The sequence below is a fragment of the Bombus vancouverensis genome, chromosome 15 (genome assembly GCF_051014615.1).
Source record: "Bombus vancouverensis nearcticus chromosome 15, iyBomVanc1_principal, whole genome shotgun sequence".
NCBI classification, from domain to species: domain Eukaryota; kingdom Metazoa; phylum Arthropoda; class Insecta; order Hymenoptera; family Apidae; genus Bombus; species Bombus vancouverensis.
In genome coordinates, this window is record NC_134925.1 from 6,555,226 (window position 1) to 6,579,324 (window position 24,099).

Here is a 24,099-nt window from a genome sequence, read left to right on the forward strand (position 1 = left end):
ACTTCCTCCATTGTTAATGTTCTAAATTTTTCCCATCCTAAAATAAAAATTTGGCTACTTGCCTGTACGTGCTAATACATCGCTGTCAATTTCTAATTGATAATTAAATTTAAATTTGCGTTGCATTTTTGCATAACTTTCTCTTTTTGTGCACATATAATAGTTATCAATTAATGATCGATTAATAATAATTGTAACAGTGTTTAAATATTTAAAGAAATTTAAAAAATTCACTTCTATAAAAAAGAAATGAAAACAATATTTCTCAGAGTGGAATTGTTTTTCGATATGCAGAAAGAAATGAAGGTTCTCGTTGAAATCGGTATGTGTCACATTTGAGACGTTTGCATCAAAAGCTAAAAAAAGATGGAATGCTTCAAGTAGGTCAATTAATTGCACCGAAGCATCATAGATTTTCTTTAATTTATTTGATTATAGGTCAGTATGTCCAGAAACTACAGATCCCGAGGACAACGACGAAAGTTCGTCAGAGTGAGTACATAATTAATTCGTATAAGTGCGAGCAATCCTACGATCTTGATTTAATATTTTACTATTTCGTTAATATAATACTTATATATGTTTGTTTGCACAGAAGATTATAAAAGCTTGATAATATGTTTATATGCATTTTATAGTTCATGTCGAGCAATAATCCAACCAATTAATATTTTCCTGTAAGAATAATGTCAGGCTGCTGTGTCAAACGATATTCGTTACAGTTGTTATTACGTTTCGATTTCTCACCTTTACATTTGCCTGCGATAGAAAACTTGCAACCGATAACTCATAATAGAAGATCCTAGTATCGCAAAGTGTATCATTAATAACTTGTTGACAACAAGAAACATAATAGTATCTTCATGTAAAGGTCGCAATGTTTTCTTACTACCTTATCACTTAAAAGGTACATATATCTATTGATTTTGAAGTTTCTTCGTGTTTAAACATCGCAATCTGCAATTTTAATAATTATCTATTCGAAGATCTTAAAATCTCTAGTTATAAATTCTACATTTATAGATTTTACTTATAAATTTTTCATTTCAATGAGATTTGAATATTCAATTTAACGCGTTCTTTATATAATATTCCGTCACATAAACGTACAAAGTACAGAATCGTATTTCTTATCCACGATGGAAAGTGGAATCGCTTACGTATGTGTATAATTACAATTTTATCATTTTCTGGTCTTTCTCAACGGTATACGCAAATAATTCAGATATATTATCATCGAAAGGAAGAAAGAATAACGATGATCCGAAAATTAACGAAGTAAATGTTTATACCCTCTACCCGACACGTGTCCATTGCGAGAAATAAGAATTTCACGCTTTATCGATCCAACTGCACGAATTATAAAAACGTGTTATTACAATCCTTTCACCATTACATATAATACCGTTTGAATTTCTATAAATTTATATCGGTATCTTAAATTATCGAGTTATTATTTACAACGTAAGAAACAGCAATTTAATGATTTACTACGTTAGATTTCGTAACAGGTGGAAATTTCATATCCTTCGAGCCTGGATCAATCTTAAAAAAACTTAGCGACCTTAAGACCAATTTCTATGATGACGAAGTTGCAATAATCGAGCAAGCGCACACAGGTTGCTTTAGCTACATGCTCGAGTGTACGTCAGTCACGTTTGCGATCTATCCGTGCTTGGTGGGATCGATTTCACCGAACAAAATTGATTTCAAAAGAAAACGTTCATCATTTTCTACGCGACAAAAACAGACAGTGTTCGTTGTCAAGTGAACTATCATTCCCTCTAAATTATGATCAATCGTTATTCTTGAGTTTCATCAAGTTTCGTCATAAAATTTGAATCGTATTAATCACCAATGGGAACCTTGCATTCGAAGGATATGCGTGATGGAGTACGTCGCAGAATGTGAGTGATGAGATATTATATTCTTGAGAATGTTGAGTTATTCAGTTGCGAAAAACCAGATGTTGACGAATATATAATATTTTATTTAATGAACGGATGTTTTTTCCAGCGGTAGAAATGCCGTCCGGTAATGGCGAAAAGAATGTTGGTATATACGTATGTTCGATTATGATAATAAACCGTAGTCGCGTCGTATGAGTGAATTAAGTATGGGAAGCATTTATATCACTAATCCTCCATCGGTGGGAAAATTAGTGATAAATAAAGCCGTTCCGCTGAACATAATTCGAGACAAAACAAAGATATGCAAAACATTGATTGCACATTGTTTTTGCTGTATGTCTACAAGAGATATTGTTGCATTTGTGATTGCTAAGTCATATAAATTTTAATCGGTTCATTTATTCTCATATCGAATTAAAAAAGAAACTTAATACGGAGGAAAGTGTGGATATCAAAAATAAACCACCGAAACAGAAAGTAATGTAAAACACGAGTCTTATATTTTTGCTCTGTAAATAAATAAATGATACGGATATTATCGGATGTCGAAGCAATTAAATGAATTCTGAGATAATGATTCCTTCAAAACATTGATGTGTCACGATATTTTATTATTTTATAATTTACCGCTTATGGAAGTCTATAGAAACGTTCGCTGATCACGCTTATTTTTATTGTCACATGTGCATCTTTTGTTTTATCATGAGGTTTTACGAGTTCTCTCTTATCGGTACACGCGAGCAATTATTACGTTTAATATCACTCGCGTGATAATGATGTTTCATCAGTTTCAAAAAATGTATAAATACTTTACGTAAACATTAGATTTTGCAATTGTAACTTGTGGGCTGAAATTTTCCAATATGCTAAATATTTCAATGACATGTTATGCGATGGCAGGTTACCGACCTACGTCGTACATGTGTGTACAACTGAAATTAGTATTTGGTCAATTACCGTAACGTAAAAAGTCAAATAAGTATGCTATCAATTTCGTTTTTACTTTTTACAATAGAGACATTTATGAATTGAAAATCAAAACGTGAGAAATATCATGATGAAAGCATACATAACATTGTCTATAATTTCATAACACATCGTCAGTTCGCTAGAAATATTATCTTTAATAGAGGAACACAAATTTATATAAGATTGTAAAATACAAAAGATAACATATATACGTATACTAAAATTTTTTGAAATTAAAATAAATGGATAAAAATATATAAGGTACAATCACATAAAATCACATGCCAATTCTGATACAGTCGTTATATAAGAAAATATCTTTTTTTATTTCAAAACATTAATAGCCAGTCATACGATGTAATGTAGATAGATTTTTGAGCCAATGACAATTTTTTAAGATAAATATTTACAAAAATGGAACTTTCATATTCTTGCCTGATGATCACGTGACATGCATATATGCTATTAAGTTATCAATATAGCGCGAAGGTTATACGAGTAGTGCGGTCCAACCTCATTCGTAGCAATCGATACAACAGTTTATCGAAAGATGTTTGATCGAATGAGTGGCAATTCATACGGAAATTTCGAGTATGTCGTGGAAGCATTTGCTCAGGCGGTTAGAATGTCAATTTCCTAGTTTTTCTCGTCAGTCGAGTTACTTACGTTATGCGACTCGAAGCCTTGAACCAGAGTGTAGAAACATTCAGATTAACAACAGGTAAAAATCAACATTTTGAATGTTTAACCGACTACATAAGTCTATATAGTTGTGGTTATTACTATTATTATTACTATCATTATTACCATTAAATATTGTACTATATACAAATCCTTAACAAAGTAATTTACCAGACGCATGCGTATTTTAAATATCGCAAAAAATGGTTTAGATGTGTACTAAATACGATAGTTTGCTCTTTAATCTCTGCATTGATTTACGCCATTTAATATTGAAATTAATTATTTAACTTCATAGGATATGTATATAATTATTGTCTTTATTCCAGTATTTTCAGTGTGGGGAATTATACGGGAATAGTGGGGAAAAAGTGTTCTGTGGTTTCTAGAACCATAGTGGTCGGAGATTTTGGACAATTGTGTAACGTATACTTTTGTGAACGCGGATTATTTGATAGTATGTAAATATGATGATAATGTAAAAATGTTCCGTTCGAAACCTAAGCAAAAGGTATTTAGTAATATGTATTTAGTGTAGAATTTTTTGTTATTGCTCCATTTATTTAAGTAAATACCATGTAACTAATGTTTATACAATCTGGTTCAATTTGTTTCGCTATAACAATATTTTCTCTATTCTAAGATATTCCTAATATGTTTATTATAATTGTTATAATTTGCAGTAGATATAGACATTACAATTACTTAATTTTTCTATTAGATATCCATGATGTAATTCATGGCCAGCAAACACAACGCGAACAATTTTCGTTCGATGGGCGAAGTCGCGCGACTGCGCGATAGCCGCGATTGCGCTAAACTAGTTATATGTTCAGTGACGTAGCAAGTGTACCGTGTTCATGTATACTCCCATTTTCCTATCTCGACCAAGTTCCAACAAAACAGACACAATCTGATAGCAAAAACCGCATTTGTGGTCAACAATTTATATTTAAGCGAAAATAAATAAAAATTCCTAGAAAGAAGAACTTTATTGCACTATACCGACGATTCGCCCCTACGATAAACTCTCGATGAAAAACTTATCATTGCCCGACTGTAAACACTCATTACTCCACAAAATCGTATTAATAAGTTGAATTACGAATGCAATTTCGAAATAAAAAAGAGGCGCAATCAGATTCGATTATTGGCTCATGTGATAGATACGTGACTGAGGTTCACTCCCCGCACCCTAACCTCACCTCGTCACAACGCTACTCTCTTCTACTGGTTGTACCCAGTAGTTCTACCGTACCGACATCCCTCCTCAATCAGCTTTAAACTACGCTCGTTATTTCCAGGCTCCAAAGCTCCAGTACTCATTTAGAGTGTGACAGTAAATCTTCGATGATGTCGAGCCTTCAAAGGGATCAACTTGGCCAGCGGGGACAGGGCGATGTCGTCTGTTCTAGTTTATTACGTGGTATTGATCATCTAAAAAATCCCCAGTTGAATAAGGTAAGCTAACGTTACGTGTTGCAATTTAACATATAATAGCGGTTTACGATACCGACAGAATCGCTGACAGTTTGACATCTAATATCGTGTTTCGTGCTTTTTGAATACACTTCATTGAAAAGAAGAAACATACATTATATATTATATAGATTGTGGATTTCTATGCATTTGGGTCATATTTAATGTAGAGTACTCGTTATAATTTATAATTTTTAGTAATTTTTAGAAGTAAAGATAGTATTAATCTTTATTTATGTTTATGAATTCGCATAACGATTTGAGATTACATCTCATTAGCGTGTGATAATTATAAAGAGGAGAAAAAGTGACAACTGACTATTCATTATTGTTTTTCTATCGAACCAAAAACTTTCCTATGTTAATCCGCGAAAATAACCTGTACGTTGTAGCTGTTTTTTGGCGCGAAATTTGCATTTCATATTTGCACCTTTAACAGTCATCGCTTTGTTGGACAGTAGCGGAAAACTTTCTGTTGTTTTATTCAATGTGTGCGTATATTTTACTTCTATAACGTCGTGTAACTTTAATTATTATATCAGTTATATCGTGATCGTTTGCTTTTTAACAAAATCTGTGAAAATTACAAATTCATTGCTCATATACACATATCTGAAGGTTGATGCATAATTGCATAAATTTAAATAATACGTAACATAATAAATAACATAATGACGTAGACATTTCTTTATACTCAGGACAAAAAATTCGGGTTACATAGAACTAAGTGGTTTAGTAATTTATGAATGAAGAGATCTTCAGTTAATTCTTATTCTGTTGTACTATGAATGACCCATAAAGTTTCGTACATATCATCACTTTGTGATGAAATTTTAACACAGCTTATAAGATATTTTGCACTATTTCTCAATTTGGTCTTTATCAAACATTTGTATATTTTGTGACAGCGAATTGTAATTTTACATTATTATTTTATTACTTTAATTATTACCATATACTTGCATTAAGTTTGTGTTACTTTTATATTACTCGTTATTTAATTTTAACACATTAATATCGGAAATGAAATTATAATTACACTTTGATATTTTGAAGAAGAATTTTACCTTTAGCTAATAAGAATCGTGCAGAAATATAGATACACGGAGGTGCATAAAATGAAAGAATGTGAGTATGAAAGAATTATTAATTAATATTTAGAATATTTAGAATGAAAATATTCGTTAGGAGGATAATTATGCGGTTACGTTCAATAGGTCACGTAGCCGATGCGATTCCATGAAATTCACTTTCACGGCACATACTTAAGAAACGGAACAAGCGGTGGTATGACAACCTGAGAATGATGAAACGGACGCTTCTTACGTATATGATAAAACGCCGTTATCTTTATTACAGTTTTTATACATGACTTTATGTTCGTATAGTACCCGTTCATCTAAATTAATCCATACCTATAGAAAGACGCCAACAAATCCAATTAAACATTTAAAAAACAGTTGACGAATACAGGAAAAAATACGTGTAACTCCTTTTCACAAATTTACAGATATAGCTATATAAGTAAATATTATTTTGAATACTAGTTTCACGATTAATGGCTAAAAGTCGAGGAAATATGTTATATAAATAAAATTTCTCGAGTTATAAAAATCTCGAAGTAGCAAAAACCAGAGAATCAATTCTGATTCTTAAACTTTGAAACGTGTTTAAAAATGAGGCGTAATTCGTAGTAGTATTGACCAAACTAAAATAATTTTCTGCGTGACTGTGCAAATTGTACTGTACGTCGCTGTTCCGGAAACATTCGCTTGTGATTACGAAATTTACTGGGAATTTCACGGTTAACAGCCGTTCTTCGAAGGTTACCGTTTAAGGAGTAACACGTATCTTCCTATGGAAATTCAAGACTTACGATATTTTCTTCTCTGTCATTCAGTCGTGTCTTTTTTCCGCAACTTGTAAATCTCTTATTGTTTTGTACAATATCTGAGTAATCAATAGCGAATTTAAGTCTATATAATAGACGACTGCGTTCCATTTTGTGAAAGGTATAATTCAATATCTACGTGTCGAGTAAAAAAATCAGTAGGTTTTTAATGCAATGTGACGATCAGAAATGATGAAATTTTCATGAAACGACAAATATTTTGTTAGAAACCTAGCCAGTTAGAAATAATTATTTTAGTATTTAACTTGGATTTATTAGTGTAATGAAAGAGCAGGAATGGCTGGGTTATAAAAAAAGACAAGAGTGGTTCCACTATAAATAGTTCCAGCGTCTAGTGGGCTAAGGATCAAAAAGTTACACATGAACAACTTTACCAATCTAAAATCACTTTTTAAACATCTGATATTTACTAGTTTAAAACTAGTTTTAAAGTACGCTCTATTAACTCTTTATAGTCGAATGTTCTTTTACTTATAGAAGTTAAGCGCAATTTTTTGTCTGGAAAGTATGACGGATATTAATTGACATAAATAGCAAGTAACGATATAATGATAGGATGTAATAAGAAGAGAGATAAGATTCATACAATGTTGATATACAGATATAAAACTTGAAGTTGTATGACATCAGATACGATTAAGAATGAAACATTGTAAATAACTAATCGAACTGGGTGGGTCGTACTTGATGATACAAATAAAAAGGAAATTTCTATGAAAGTCTCAAGAAGCATTATCTTGAGAGTTTATTTTTCAGAGAAATTAATTTCGAAAATTTAATCACTGTATGTATACTCTTAGCTGTAGTATTTGATTCTCGATCTTAAAGGTTTAACGTTCAAAGAATTAAAGATATAAACTTTGTTAAAGTCCAAAGTATAAATCTATACAGAGTATATATTATTCTAATATTAGAGTGTATTGTCTGAATTTCTTGTACTGACTGATAATTTATCTATCAACTTAAATGTTTGTTCGCCTTTGATGTAACAAAAATTTAAATATAGTCACTCCTAGATTTACATATATATACACTGTGTGAATTCTTCGACGATTAAACTTCTACGTAGTTTTCATCCACTCACATTCAAAGACAATGTCAATAGCTGGCACTGATAAAATTCCACGAATAAATCTCTTAATACCTACGATTTATTGCCCTTGACCATTGCCTCAAATTTAAAATAAATTTGCTCTGTTATTTATCCGAGAATGAACTCGAGCAAACATTCGTACTATCGAAGAGCTGGAAAACTCCAGTCGACGATATCTTACAATACTACCTCCCCCTGTTCCCCTACCTTTTTTTGTGCAATTATGCAAAAATTGCACACATCACGCGACTATTGAAACAAGCTGTCACGAATCAGCTGATAGGAATAATTATATATCGACGATGGTATTGTTTCATATTTATATGCTATTGTTTCTTTGTCAGGCTCGAGATACCTAGGTAATTTGCGAATTTAGATATTCCAGGGATTTACTATTATTTAATTGAACATTGATTTCATTTAATTTCGAAGCAGATTAAATATTAAATACAAAGAAGCCTCGACTGAGATAATTCACTCATTGAGACAATCGCGTTCACATTAAATATTCGATGTTTTCTTATTATTTAGAATTGTTCAAATATCAAACGTTACGTGAAATATGTAAAAATATCTTTATCGTAGGAATGTCAATAATTTCGTTCAAATATTGAAAAATTTAGCAGCTTCGGTTATTTTCAATTAAGAAACGACCGGTAAAATGGAATATTCTTATAAAAAATTCACATAAATTTTTACACGATTTATAGTTACAACGACCGATCGTTCTTTTGTATTATTATATTATTATTTTCATATTAATTTTAGATTACGTATTATGTATCATCCATGTACTAATACCCTAATATTTACGAATTAATATTTGGAAAGTAAAGAAGTACAGAGATAGTTAAATAGATAAATAAATATATATCGTACACTATTAGTTAACATTTACACGAGTTTAGTATACTACGCCCTTGCAACAAGGGCGCACCTAGATTATGCGTGATACGCATTGGAGCAAGTATTATGATTCTTGCGGTAGGTCGTGACTCGTTTCGTAACCAAAGACTTGCAGAGTTGTGTATCGATCGTTTGTTAGCCGGTACAACTCCTGGCAACCGTTTCCATCGTGGATTTGTTAGTCATGGGACTCGAGGATCCCGTGGATAGCTCGTAGGAACAATGGACACGGATTGGTGGGACCTCGTGCCAGATTTTCACAGAACCGCGCGTATTCCTGAACCTCTGCTTGCTCTGGATGGAAGGGTATTTGTCATCTATTGCCAATTATCCTATTTTATTCTGCAATTTTTATTCAATCGTTCGCTCGTTTTATCACGTTCGTGTTTTTAATTTATCGAATTTATCTGAAGCCTTCTGTTCGTCTAATATTCATTCGATAATCGACAGATTTCAACGAAACTAGATAGGATTCTTTTTCTTCTTTCGCCACAATACCTGTTTACCGATATTCGAATCCATCGTCGAGGCAACGTTTCGTGGTGTTCTTATGACATAAGCAATTTCATTGCTTCACTAATTCCAGCAATAAATAAAGCAACTCAGATCCTTAGATTTAGTAATTCGTGATGTAGCCATCTGATTTGAATATATTGTGTTTTCACCAAGTCGAACAATGCGATCGATCGACAAGGTATTAACAGTCATTCTCTTTTGGAAAATATTTCGATTTTTCATCAAACTTTGCATCGGCATAGTCAACCATCGCGAAGCTGAACATTTTGCCTCTAAGTGTTGTCGTTGCGTACGCAAAGTATTCTGTAGACACTTTCCAACTGGTGTCCGAGCAAACGGCAAAGCGTCAAAGATCAATCGCGAAATGTCATCGGATGTAAATCTGGAAATATTTACATACTATGAATCTTCTGACACCTCTTTTTTCCTCTAGAGTCAACATTTTTCATTTCGATTCGCAAACACACGATAAGATAAGATAAGGAGAGATCCCAAAAGATTTTAGTCGAGTCATCGTCTGGTAGGTCTTTTCCTCGACATCGAACATCACTTTCGTCGATCTCGAAAGGTTCTCCATTCCCCAACTTTCGTGCCTTTGCTCGGTGCATTGGTCCGTTACGAAATTTCGAAAGTTCCTTTCTGGTTTAATGGACCGTCAATTGCATAATGATCAACGTGACTTGTCGTTTCGTTTATTCGACTCGGGAGAAAAGATCGGTTATTTCAAGTAACGTAACGAGATTTTGCTGATTACTTATGCAGCGAGTTGTCAACAAGCAAAATTGTCAGAGGCATAATTAGAAGTCAATCACGAAATCATAACTAACTTGGTCATATTTAGAGCGTAGATATTTTCTACTAATTCAAATAATCCAAAAATGGAAAACAATCAGAAGTATGATACTTGCAGATATTTTTCTCGAATCCAAATATTTTTATGAGAACAAGTGAAGAAATGGAACCTGACTAAAGATTTGCGTTGCCTTCTGGATTTTTAGATTTTTTCCTGTGTATTCTTGTACCGTCCAATTTCCTATGAACGAAACAATCAAATAAATATCCTAATAATTCCAATCTAGTAATAAATCGTTCTACCAAGCATCGTTCTATTTTCTTTCATTTTTCTTTTTTCTCTTTTTTAACGAAAGATTCCATTGACACTACTTTGGATTCCAGACTAACCGGATAGCGTAGGGTCAAAGCACTCTGAATGTATAGTATTTTTCCATCGACAACTGGGGTCGTTGACAATGCTTCGAACGTACCAAGTAGACCAACCATCGACTACGTCAGTTCACTTTTATTAATTACGATAGGGGTCGAGCATGGACGAACATACACTTCCCCTTCTCTGTTTCGTTTTATTACGAATCAATAGCGAGTTTCAACTTTTCAAGTCGATAATTTTAAACATCGAACCAGCGATCGAACGTCATATTTCGTAAAACTTACGTAAAACTGTTTTACATTGCAAATTGACGTTTTAAATTTGCCCTCTGCTTCGCGACATGCGCTGTTTTATCGTGGAAATATACAGTGCCGAGTAATTACGATAAATGATAAATAATTTTACACGTGTTTTTCCTTCGCGACAGAGTGAAAGGATCCTGGAAGGTGTTCCACAGGCGTGTAACATAGTCCAAAACAAATAGGATTTTTGTCCACCAACTCGGGCAAACTGGTCGAGTTTCATCGATTAGAATTTCATGAGGCTGAATTTAAAAGCTTGGATGCTGGTCTAATGTAGAAATCTTTGTGAATTATTCTAAAAATTAAAGGACTCTCTGAGAGCTAGTAGAGTTGCTACTTAAACTATTTCTTAAGTTACGTAGGTTTCCAATTTTAACAAAATTCCATAGTAAAATAAGTGGAATTTAAAGGGAAATCATTCAATAATTTTATTACATTATATCCTGATCCAGAGATATATATTGCTATGGATTTACGACGTTTCATAATAAAATAAACAGATCCTTCTCACGCGAAAGAATATCTTTTCGTATCCGTATTTTACGTTATATTCGAAGCTAACAAATTGCAATGATTCACTGACACCACAACGACGCTCTTTATGGCTTTCGTCATCGAAATAAAACTCTACGAATGTCTTAGTCGACCATGTATCAGCTTAATTAAAAATTAAAAATATCAAAATTAAAAATAATAAAATAATATTGAAATAGAGGGAGAGTATGGTTATTGGCATTTAGAAAAAGTTGCCTTCAGTTAACGTCAAGTTAACTTAAAAAAAAAAAAAAAAAAGAAAATAAACCTGTTTTACTAGTATCTAACGTAATTGTAAAAAAGAAATCACCTGTTAATTACAAGAGTGCGTAAAAGTAACACCTGATACGTCATAAGAGACTGATAAATTACGCTAATTAATATCGGATGACCGGCAGGAAAAAGCTCTTTCTCGTGTTGAATACAGAAACATAACGAAATGATCGAATGATGCATACAATACAATGAATGGTATTGTTTGAGCAAATACTATAATTGCCATTAGTCCTCTTCAACAGACATGCTATCGTTTCACTTAATCGATATCATACACGTTATACACTTCAATGGTTGTGTTGGTATTCTATTGTTAGAGTAACTGAAAATTGTTCCATTTGCGTTAACCGTAATACAATCATGCGTTGAATATTTTACCTTCTTTGTCATACGTTTCTAAACAAAGATTTTCTTGTTTATTAATTGAACGAAGATCATGCTAATTCAAATATGTATCTGTTTATTATTTTTCAACGCATAAAATAAACAACGCATAGCACAGCAGCCAACTTTAGCTAATTTTGTTACATTCGAAGGAAACTAAGATTAACTTTAATTTAGGTTTATTTAAAATTCAAAAGAAATCTGGTCGTATGGATGGCGTAGAAATAAACGAATTAATCAGTCGATATCGAAGAAAGCATGCAAAGAACATTTTATGAACGAAATTCGAAGCAAATTCATAATGTTGAAACAAGATACGCGTCTTGAAAGTGTTTCGAGAAAACGTTTCACTGGCTCGATGAAAACTTTTGTCTAAACATTCTAACAAAAACCACTCAAATCCCACGAAAATAGACTATTGCGTATTTATAAAATTTTGTATCAGTCACTTCGCCTATTCTACTAATTCTAATATTAAAACCACCACTTGGCCTGGTTATGTCCAGTATAAATTGGACAGGCATTCCACGCTTCCGATATTAAAGTCTTCTGTACGTTCTTTCTTCTCTCGATTTTTATGTCTTTGGCCTTGTCGATGGATACATAGGTTTCGATAATAAATAAAAATCAATAAAAAAGCAATTATGTAATATGACCACGTCGATCATAACGATGCGTACTGTTCTTTGCTCTTGGCCATAATATCAGTGCTGATTAAGTTGAACTTAATTAGCCAGCCTAATTAGCTTGTTGGCAAACCGATGAATCTTGCGAGTGAATGGAATTAAAAATTATGGACTGTTGAGACTAACGTTGACCCCCTAAATGTTGCATCTTCGATGGAAATTGAATCTAATTTTAACGAGCTTTAGTTATGTTACTTAATAGAATGTCATATTATAGAATGTTATTTGTAACAATTTCTTGTTAAAATAATACGTTTCTGAATCAGACAAGTTACACATATTCGCTATTATTATTATGTTAATATGGTTAATAGCAGGATACAGCGTGTCCAATTTAAAGCGATCCTCGAGAATATTTTCAAAACAGCTGACATCGGAAAAAATGCATAGAATTGTACGTCCTTTGACACGTTCAACGATCTGACTCGTTATTCATTACGACACAATACTAATTTATTTATGTTTCTTTTTTTACACAATGGCAGCGAAAATTAGACAAAATTGATCAATGACGAAGTAGTTTTTTTTTTAATTTTATCAGTTATTATGTCATTCTTTATCGATCGAAGATGTTACATATACATCGTACGTACTGCTTTGAAGTCGAAAGATTTATTGACTCCTTTGCTGATTTAAATGCTTCAAGCATCTGGTCCATCAAGTAAGTGGGTCCTTGAGCGAACCGAATGTGGATCATGGAAATTTACATCCTGAGGGTATATTCGTTAATTCCCGTGTACATAAGTGATATATCATCTCAATTGCTTGTTTCTAAACTCCTTAATGTCTCGCGGTTTTATATCATGTGGTTTATAATTGACAATTTTACGGTTTTGAAATTAATGTTTCCTGTTGGTTGGAGATTAAGCAAAAGAAGAGAAATATTACACGCCTATTGGAAAATAATTTTTTCTTAATGTGTTCACCCTCTTCCTGTTAACTTAAACTCGTACGTACTTGATTTCCTTTCGAACTGTTTCAAATTTCAATTTCAATATTCTCTCTTCTATGTTTTCGAGAACGATCTTCCCTCGTCGTATAAAAATAAAATCAAAGTATTCCAAAATTTGTTAACAGATCATATCATTGAACGCGAGTTACGAAATATTTTGATTTGCAAACATCCGAGCGCGTGTTATTTAAAGACCATGATGTAAGATCGAGTCAGAGGCAACAGCTGATCGCCTTTCACTCACGTTCACTGCCAACCGACAGGAATTTTCTCGTTAACCCATTGCAGGCAGTAATGGAATAATTCCTGTCAATGTCAGGATAGCATCAGGCTGACCCCATGATGCGCCTCTGTTTATTGCATTCATTTAAACTGATGGCTCCACTATTTAAATTAGATAATATCGATAAGAGAAAGAAGTGTACGTATTCGCGCAATTTCCTTTCGTAATCTCTTGACGTACAAAATGAATGAATTGTACTAGCATCATTTATAATTTGTATTTCAGATCACACTGCAATGTATACTTATGAAAATAAATAATCTTTTCATTGCAGGGGATGGCCTTTAATATTGAGGAGAGACAGACATTAGGTATTCATGGTCTATTGCCAGCAGCTGTAAAAACCCAGGAAGAACAACTAGAACTCTGTCGCTTGAATCTAGATCGTTATGACGATGATTTATCAAAATATATATACCTCATTGGTTTACTGGTAAGTATTGATTATTAAGTTTATCCTTTCCTTTATAAGTATCTGAGTTATAAACTGGCAAATTGAATTGAGAAATTTGTTCAAAATAGTCAAGATTATTCGGTCAAATATCTGAAATATTCTAAAGTATAAGGAGAATCTAGAGGATCCAAAGAAATTGTTCTAAATTTTGTTTATTCTGTATTACATTTCCACTGAAGAAGAATAACCGTTCAATATTATTCTTACAGGACCGAAATGAAAAACTTTTCTACCGTCTATTGGGAGAAAATGTGGAGAAAATGATGCCCCTGGTATATACACCCACAGTAGGTTTAGCATGTCAGAAATTTGGCCTAATTTACAGAAGACCACGAGGTCTGTTTATAAGTATATACGACAAAGGCTATATATATGATATTATGTGTAATTGGCCTGAACACGATGTACGAGCCATCGTCGTAACCGATGGTGAAAGAATATTGGGACTGGGTGACTTAGGGGCCTATGGAATGGGAATACCAATTGGAAAATTGTCTTTGTACACCGCTTTGGCTGGAATTAAACCTCACCAGTGCTTGCCAATTACTCTAGACGTTGGTACAAACACTCAGGTTGGTACAAAGATTTCTAAATAATTAACGCGTTCAGAGTTCAGGTGTCTAAATTGTGTACCCATATACGGGTCAGGAGATTACAAATACATTAATTATGAAGTAATCAACTTCTTAATTAAGTGAAAGTGTTTCCTATGAACAAAATGTGATTGTGAAATACATATGTCGAATGTGCATTTATAAATTGTGTTAATTCTTATAATGGAATTAACTCTTGTCATGCGAAACAATGGATTTTTGCAAGATATGTATGTTTTATCCTAAAACAGCACAGGATGGATCTAAAAACTATATTATTTATATGTAAACATACGCAAAGAAGATAACAAATGTTATACAAAATGATTAAATACTAACTTCTGTTTCAGTCTCTGTTAGACGATCCTCTCTACATTGGCCACAGACACAAGCGTGTTACTGGTGAGGAATACGACGAATTTTTGGACGAATTTATGCAGGCTGTGGTCAAAAGATACGGACAAAACACTTTAATCCAGTTTGAAGACTTTGGAAACGCCAATGCGTTCAGATTACTTAATAAATATCGTGATCACTACTGCACCTTCAACGACGATATCCAGGGAACTGCATCAGTTGCTGTAGCTGGTTTGTTGGCATCTCTTCGTGTCACGAATACGAAATTGTCGGAAAATACAATCGTGTTCCAAGGTGCTGGAGAGGTAAATATCAACACTTGATATTTTAGATCGATTGAAATACTTTTAAGAAATGTATTAAGAAACTATAAATCGATATCATAAATATAAATATAATCTGAATTAGTGTCAAGATTAAGATGTATTCAATATTGTAGGCTTCACTGGGCATTGCGTGGTTGTGTGTCATGGCCATGCAGAAAGAAGGTGTGAGTAAAGCAGAAGCCAAGAGTAAAATTTGGATGGTCGACTCGAAAGGATTAATTGTTAAAAATCGTCCAAGCGGTGGGCTAACGGAGCATAAGTTGCACTTCGCTCGAGATGATGCGCCAATAGATACGTTATTGGAAGTTGTCAAAACCGCAAAACCTACGGTACTTATTGGTGCAGCAGCGGTTGGTGGCGCGTTTACCACTGAAATATTGGTAGAAATGGCAAATAACAATGAAAAGCCTGTAATTTTTGCTCTTAGCAATCCAACAAGTAAAGCAGAATGCACTGCTGAGCAAGCATACACTGCTACAAAGGTATTATTACAGAAATATTATAAAATTCTCAATTGTACTTCAACAATATGTGAACTATAGTATATAAGAGTAAAAAATTGAGTAATTAATTTTAAATATTTACAGGGAAAATGTATATTCGCTAGTGGATCACCGTTCCCACCAGTGACGTACAATGGAAAGACTTTCTATCCTGGTCAGGGAAATAACAGTTATATCTTCCCTGGAGTAGCATTGGGCGTCATATGCTGTGGTATGCGTACTATTCCTGAAGACACATTCCTCGTTGCTGCCAAGTCATTGTCCGATATGGTTTCTGAGGAAGATTTAGAGAAAGGAAACTTGTATCCGCCGCTCCAGGACATTCAGAAATGTTCTTTGAAAATAGCCGTTGAGGTTATGAAGTATGGTTATGACAATGGTAAGACTTGTATTTTCTAACATTCCTGTATGATGTGTTTAGCAATTAGATCGAACTAAATAATTGATTTTATTTCCTTAGAACTTGCTACGGTCCATCCTCAGCCCAAAGACTATGAAAAATTTATTCAGGCACAATTGTACGATACAACTTACAAACCATCAGTTCCTCCAGTATACAAATGGCCTAAACTGTAATTCTGACTGTCATCGTCTTATATGTGAGGCTTTGATAAAATTTGAGTAGATCGATTACACAGATGTACGCAACATTTGTCTAACAATGTTGATTTTTTTATTTGGTATGGTATTGTAATTGCCTGTTGACCAGGTTCGTATATAAAAGCTCTGTTTTACGTGCGCGTGTATGAGCAACATGTATGAGTGTGTATTGTAAAAAATATCTTGTCGAAATATTGTATAAACGTATGTAACGCAACGATGTATTGGACAACTTTAAATTATTGGGATGAAAAATTTGATTTGCTAGTTGGAAAAATAAATATCAAATAATTATTTGAAAGAAACGTGTTTATTGCTACTCGAAACAGCATTTTTTCGCAGTGCTCAGACATATTCCTTTCGTATTTTGTACGAGCAGCAGAATGTGATAATTTTCGTCGTATGTATAAGAAAACAAAGAGTCAAACGAGATTTACATTGTTTAGGAGCTTCGTAATTCTTCAGAACTCATACCTCCATTAAACAAAATAAAAGCAGAGGCGTTCTTAGGTACGTGAGTTCGCATTTATTCTTAAGGATTATATGCGACGCACGCGTAAAATTCTCAGTATTTAGGAGTGCCATTCAATCAATCCATTTCAGCCTTCTAATCGGATTGATGAAACGTAAAACACACATGATTGTCTGTAATATCGTAAGATTATGCACAAAATTTAGATATGCATTAAACCAAAAAGAAAAAAATGAAACAAGTTTTCATCAGCTTTATCCAAAAGTTCCTAAAAATGATCTAGCGCATTTTCTAAAATAAATCGTATATGCGGTATTTTGATGATTTCTGAAAACATTAACACGTGTATTTTACGACGATGAATTGGCGTCCAATGAATTTCTCTCTCACACACTCCCTCCCTTTCTCGCTCTCACTTTCTCTTTTTCGTTAATCTTAGTGTCAACACGTACGCATATATTTACTTATTTCTTAATGCTAAATCTTTTTCTTACTACTAAACACGCCATGGTCATCAATCTATAACAAACAGAGTATAAACTGCGACCCTTCTTTACTCCAAACTTTGTTGCATAATAACATTGTAATAAAATTAAGGGATAAAATGTACAGAAGAGCGTTTAGAAAATGTTAACAGTGTCGCGGGACTTTATAACCCTACACTGAGCAGACACGCTGGTCTTTATGCAAACCACTAATAGGGACCTACCTCGTCAAGTCACATTACGTCGTCACATTAATATCTCGCAATTGGAGATAAGAATGGTAACTTGGTGTATTTTTTATGTGATCATTCTCGATAATCTATCATAAATTATATCGAATCTGAGTCCCACAGCACCATTGTACTACTGCTTTTTTCTTTTATTTTACACTGTTAATAAACAATACAATTTTGCAATTTAATCAACGTCGTTGATCGTTGCTAACAAATTTAATTACATTTTCTAATAAAATTTCGAGCCTTCTTTCTTCTTTTCCTTTCTTTTTATCTACTTGTTTAAATTCGTTTAGTTATTCGGTTTATGTCATCGAATCTTGTTATAACCGGAAAGATACAGTCTTATAAGACTTAAGGGTATCAGATTAACGACGTGGGACAATAACGTCGTTGACCGTACAGTGTCTGTCCAGTACGGAAGTCGGTCCCTTTCCTAGCTTCATCGTGAGAGAGAATGTGATCGTTCATGACTTTGTTGAGAATCGCCTGCTGCCCGAAGATCTGGTAATCTTTGATGTGCAGGTAACGCATCAAAGAAAGAATGTGCCAGCGCGTCCTTTAGTGTTATCCTCTGAGAAGGTTCATATTCTAACATTTTTTGGACGAGGTCGAATAGTTGTCGATGTTCTTCATCGTCCGAAAGCATACAACGCTGCGTATACAAAATGAAAATACATTAACATTTAAAGGTAATTTTAAATTAGAAGATCTGTTCACCGCATACGCAGTATTTGTTATTTATAGGAAAATAAACACTTTTAGATAATTATGTAATTTAGTATAATATATTTAGAACAATGACTAATTACTTACGTGTAAAGGTTTGCAGTTGTCGCGTACATATCTACCGGCTGAGCTCTTCTCGTCCCATTCTAATTTGCCATGATAGAAGTATTTAGTTTTAGTCTTACGGGCCATACGATGTGGAATCGTGCCAAGTATACGTTCCATCATCGCTAAGTGCTCGCGGTTGTCGTGTGTTTGGAATAAGGTAATACCCAGGTACAATTCGAAGAGGATGCAGCCAATCGACCATACGTCACAAGGCTGAGACCATCCTAATTCTATACAAAACGGGTAACGAATCAATAATAAGAATTTCGTAATCTGAACAGCTGATTTTACGAAGGTTACTCACCTAAAATTACTTCGGGCGCTCTATAATGTCTTGTACTAACGATCGTACTATGGTGTTCATGGTCGAATGTAGCACTACCGAAATCGATGAGTCTAATATCTGTTCGTTTTACGCGCCTAATGTCTCTCCGCTTAAAAAGTAGAAACTTTTTTTACACACTTAGAACACTATATTTTATCCTACATTTATTTTTTAGTTAATTGATATAATGCAAGCGTCACTTAGAATCATGCAGCATTAAATACTTTACTGTCAATTTATTTACAGTTCGATTAATAATTTGAGAGAATTAAAAACAAATATCTCTAGCATATAAATAGATCTGAAATAAATTAAGTAAAGAAAGTTGGATGCTTTTCAATTTAACGTACTTTAACACATGCATACCTTTTACTGACACGAATGTATAGAACGTGTTAAGTAAAAATAAATGAAGTACAATTATTAATTCCATTTCAACATTCAATTGCACTATTTTATAAATAGAATATTCATAAGTATAGAGCTACACTATTCCAAGTGACATAATAAATTGTCCCATGATAATATAGAAAAATCTAATCATGGCTCACCTTTTTGCTACTATATATGGTCTCATAATCGGAGTCTACGAACAATATATTTTCCGGCTTTAGATCGGTGTGCGTAAGTTTGTTATCGTGCAAGAACTTTACGGCGTAGCAAAGTTGATATCCAATATGCCTGACATGTTCTAATGGATAAGGCTGGTAACTATTATCCCTCTGTAGATACTAAACAGTTAGAAATATGGAATCGATACGTTATTTGATAAATATGCCATACATACCAAGAAATCAAAGACGCTAAGCCCAAGCATTTCGAAGGCGATGCACATGTGTCCGTGATAATTGAACCAATCGAGCATTTTCACACACAAGCTGAAAGTAACAATAAAATGTTAGATGAACACAAGAAACAAATTCACTATTTGTAAAAATATACATAGGCAGGAAGAATGGTGCTAGCAAGTAGAAGCCGATTCTTTTACGTAAATATAAACTGATTGTTCTGCTTTATCTTTTGAAATCATTTCACGCATATCGAAAGATTATTTGTACATAATTAGATCAAATGTAATTTACTTCACACACTGCTGACTTCAGCAGTTTAATCAAATCTTTCTTAATTTCTTATCCATATTCCATTGAATATTAAATTTAATTATAATATTTTGGTCTTATTTATTGAACATTGCTGCTATTAATAACATTAGGAGATTGTAGTATGCTGCTTCATCTCTACTATATTATAGCATAGTGCAAAATGTAAACATTCTATTTACATTACCTTCTGCTACCAAAGTTTTAAATATAATTTTGTACAAATTTTAACAATTCCTAAACCAAATAATACCTCATATTCTTAAATTACAATTAAGTAAACTTAAACTAAATTTCCTCAGTCATAAAAGAAAAAAATTGAGTCTTTGTAGGCGGAAATTTCGCCGCAGAATTTTCAGCTTATTTTTACACGAAGAATCGCCCTCTTCTACTCGCCGCGGTCCAGTCCCCACCAGATCGAAAAACCACGCAAATACTAACTGTTGGCCTTCCGGATCCTTGGTCGCAATTTTCTCTAAGGCATTTATTTCGAGCTTCGCGGCTTCTCTATACTTCTCTACGTTCTTGATGATTTTCAGCGCCATCACGTGATCCCTGCAAACGTCATTGTACTTTTATTAGATGACACTGTCCACCGGACCGCCAATAATCCACATGGTCGGTAACATCATCGTATATACATAACGAAACACAAAAGCGCGCACGTCCAAAACGCGACAAAGGAGAGAAGAAAGAAAGGAAAGAAGAATGTGAAAAATGGTTCAAAGAAATTCTCCCCTGATCGGCATCCCGACGAGCGATTTCGTGACAATTCGTTCGCCCGTCGAGGCCCGTAAAACAAAGTGCAAGGCCATCCTATTATTGCGACTACTTGCGCGTCATTTTGTGACACTGCGGCACGGCTATTTCTGACTCTGCTATGACTCGAGTCGCGCCACGCACCTTTGCGATTTTCTTTGGTGCATGTCGTTCTGAGTGGACAGAAAGTCAGGATCAACAAAAAGAATATCCCAGAAAGAAAAATCAGGAGGAACTTGGAGGAAATCAGAGTAGGACAGGATAAGTACAGGATAATCTATAAATTACTTTACTATCAAAACAGAATAGATTCTTCTATGTGTGTTTTAAATGTTTTAAAAAAATTGTGTTTCACATAGTGGAGATTCATTACGGAAGCATTTACTACAGAGCAACAAAAGTAATTAAATACCATTTTTTTAAATTAACGCTGTATCGCCTAATTTTTATGTCGTGAATATGTCCATAAAGTTAGTAACACACAGAGTTTGTTGTTGTCTCCAGCAACAAGAGTTTGTCAGCGATTTGCAACAAGTCAGAGAACCATGTTCGATGTGTATTAAGGAAAATATTGAATACATATGTCAAGCAAAGTATTTGGACAGAGCCAAGAACATGCATTTGAAGACTGTCTTGCCAATTTGGAATCTTACAGGCTTTGTTGCAAGTTACCAGTGATAATAAATTGTCTTGCACGGTAACAAGTTTGGTAACAAGATAAACGCGCGCAAGCAAATTTTAGAAATTGTAATTGATATAAAATTGCCGAAATTATTACGGATTTCCTCTATCACGTATGGTAAAACTCAGTCGAATGATGTGGTTTCTCGTAGTAAATCACTGACAGGCTCCTTTAGCTGAATCTGCCGGGCCAAATGATATATTCCTAGTTGTACAAGCAAATCCCTTGCGTAAAAATAGAAAATGTATATTCCCTACTTTAAGACAACAGCACTGAACTTCAGAAACAAAATTCGATTATTGCCTTACGTTGCTCCGCAAATACTTCCATTATAAATTCCCAAAACCTGAAACAAAATTTTTAACACATATAGCATAGAGGAATTTATTCGACATCTTAACAGTAAGCCATTCTGTATATAAAAAGGAGACTAAAGAAAAATAGAAAAACGCAGACCCGAGGTAGGTTACCTATGTAGTAGTTACATTAGCTGCCACTTACATTTGCAAGTCCTTAACCTTGACAACTTTTCCAAAAGTACCCTCTCCTAGGGTGGCCAGTACTTTATCTGCAATGTAAAAAGATAGATAAGCGTCCGAATACATCAAAGACCTCGCGTCCATGGAAGGATCGTCCGTGTTGCTCTATAAAGGCCCTGCCCTCGACTCTAAAACCTAAATTTATCATCGATGGACTATCTCGAACAACATTTAACATATTCTCATCGATGATAAATTTCTCATACATATATACACACACCAAACGATTTCTAAGAAAATTCTAACGAAGATAAGAGAAGAACAACAGAGACGCACTTCTTGTTGGACGTTCGGCCGATGTGTGTTCTGTACGCCATACGTTGTGAACGGATGTATGATTTAAGTGAAAAAAACGGTATCGTTAGAACTTTATGTTTTATCGATCGGAACTGCTGCTCTCCTAAAGGCCGAGGTACCCTAATCGTAAAAAATTGGCAGCCTGAGGACATAACATTGACTATCACATCCGGATGCACGTGTAAAACCCGACGTCAACACTATTCTCTGTCACTGTTCCAGCCTTGAATAGGCTGGATGCATTGGAAACGTTGTGTGAAAAGCCATCGGAATAATGAGAGCGAATGTCCAATGTCCTCGTGCGCCTGTTCAAAGACAGGGGAACACGTCATCCCGAAGAAAACGTATCGACGAGATAGCGCAAGCGTGATCTCTCTTTGTCTCTCCTCCTTCCTTCGCCTCTCTGTCTCTCTCTGGCTCCGACATTTCATCTTCAATGACAGGAATGAAAGCTCGATACAAGAGAAGAGGAATTTATATTACAAATAGCATTCCGAGAAAGTTGCTGTATTTGTACTCTCAGAGACATATATGCGAATAGTGGATTCTGAAAATTCTCTGGTATACTTGAAACAGTGGTATACTTTAATGAGAAATCCAGCATATTCAGAAGTATTTGGAAGTAGTAGTACATGATAGTGGGAAAGATATTTAAGTAGTGGTTATAGAGAAATTAGTCACACAGTAACGTTTTAGAGTGTTTTGAACATGTTTGAGCTAGTTTGGATATGTTTGAGGTAGCAAGAGTTGATCAATTTGCACTATATATATATATATATATATATATATATATATATATATATATTGGATATACTCGTCGATTACGATGTGCAGGGTGGAGGAAAACGAATATTTGTAACAGGAAGAAGATCGCTACGACGAACACGTGTTGCCAAACCTTCCAACCATCTAAAGTCATTTGCGGAACCCCTTATACCGTAAACCCATTAACAAACATTAATTGAAAGAGATGATTAAAAGGGACAGAAATCGATGTGAAAGGAGAATCAACCCTTTTCGATTAAGACAGACAGAGAATTTTTAAGGAGGTATCCAATATTCTCTCGACTATCAGACACAGAGCAATCACGAAGAAGAATCAAGGATTTGTCAAACTAAAACAAATAGAACAACGTCGAGGAACAATTTTGCGAAATGGATCAACCTGAAACAAGCATACACGACGAAATACACAGAGGCAAGTTGTGAAAAATTCTACAACACAGAAGTTTGAGAACAAGAGAAAAAGAAAGGGGAAGCAGAGGCGAGAAGAGGCAAAGAGAGACCATGGGCAGATACCGTGGGTAACCGATCCGATCGATCGATCGACCAATCGATCTGAGGCTTGCTTAAATCTACTACAATGAGTGTATTCACGTATTCACGAACATCTATTTGCCAGGATGTCGCCGGATTGGTAAACAAGGTGGCCGTCTTCGTCGTCCTCGACGGAGGGCGGTCGTGGGCTCTACATATGGGCCGGTGG

General features: G+C 34.2%; 2 protein-coding genes across 14 annotated transcripts in view; one reads left to right on the forward strand and one right to left on the reverse strand.

Moving 5' to 3' along the window:
- Positions 1–1,673: 1,673 nt before the first annotated feature.
- On the forward strand, positions 1,674–17,189 carry Men (NADP-dependent malic enzyme). Of its 4 annotated transcripts, none has more exons than XM_033335218.2 (8): positions 1,674–1,907; positions 4,865–5,021; positions 14,326–14,484; positions 14,715–15,077; positions 15,449–15,760; positions 15,895–16,263; positions 16,369–16,663; positions 16,745–17,189. In XM_033335218.2, the coding sequence occupies exons 1-8, from the start codon at positions 1,858–1,860 to the stop codon at positions 16,858–16,860; spliced, it is 1,821 nt and encodes a 606-aa protein (XP_033191109.1). In that variant the 5' UTR covers positions 1,674–1,857; the 3' UTR covers positions 16,861–17,189. The 4 variants fall into 4 exon arrangements, with proteins under 4 accessions (XP_033191109.1, XP_076480948.1, XP_076480949.1 ...); XM_076624833.1 differs by lacking the exon at positions 1,674–1,907 and adding an exon at positions 3,415–3,470; XM_076624834.1 differs by lacking the exon at positions 1,674–1,907 and adding an exon at positions 3,458–3,498.
- Positions 17,176–24,099, reverse strand: part of Doa (CDC like kinase darkener of apricot) — a 44,201-nt gene continuing 37,277 nt past the window's right edge. For 6 of the 10 annotated variants that reach the window (XM_076624828.1, XM_076624829.1, XM_076624832.1 and 3 more), the window contains 8 exons: positions 24,003–24,081; positions 22,279–22,345; positions 20,778–20,891; positions 20,024–20,114; positions 19,788–19,967; positions 19,216–19,360; positions 18,891–19,141; positions 17,176–18,729 (listed from right to left, as the gene is read on the reverse strand). In XM_076624828.1, the coding sequence (XP_076480943.1) occupies positions 18,517–18,729; positions 18,891–19,141; positions 19,216–19,360; positions 19,788–19,967; positions 20,024–20,114; positions 20,778–20,891; positions 22,279–22,345; positions 24,003–24,081 (1,140 nt within the window). In that variant the 3' untranslated portion in view covers positions 17,176–18,516. The remainder of the gene's footprint in view (positions 18,730–18,890; positions 19,142–19,215; positions 19,361–19,787; positions 19,968–20,023; positions 20,115–20,777; positions 20,892–22,278; positions 22,346–24,002; positions 24,082–24,099) is intronic. The other 4 variants (XM_033335208.2, XM_033335206.2, XM_076624827.1 and 1 more) reach the window with 3 other exon arrangements.

What these genes read in the sequence shown, in the direction of transcription:
- Men (XM_033335217.2), top strand. Translation starts at nt 3,473, where the DNA reads ATGTCGTGGAAGCATTTGCTCAGGCGGTTAGAATGTCAATTTCCTAGT. An exon ending in AACATTCAGATTAACAACAG is followed by an intron (nt 3,601 to 4,864) that starts GTAAAAATCAAC and finishes CGTTATTTCCAG; the next exon opens with GCTCCAAAGCTCCAGTACTC. An exon ending in TGTTCCAAGGTGCTGGAGAG is followed by an intron (nt 15,761 to 15,894) that starts GTAAATATCAAC and finishes TCAATATTGTAG; the next exon opens with GCTTCACTGGGCATTGCGTG.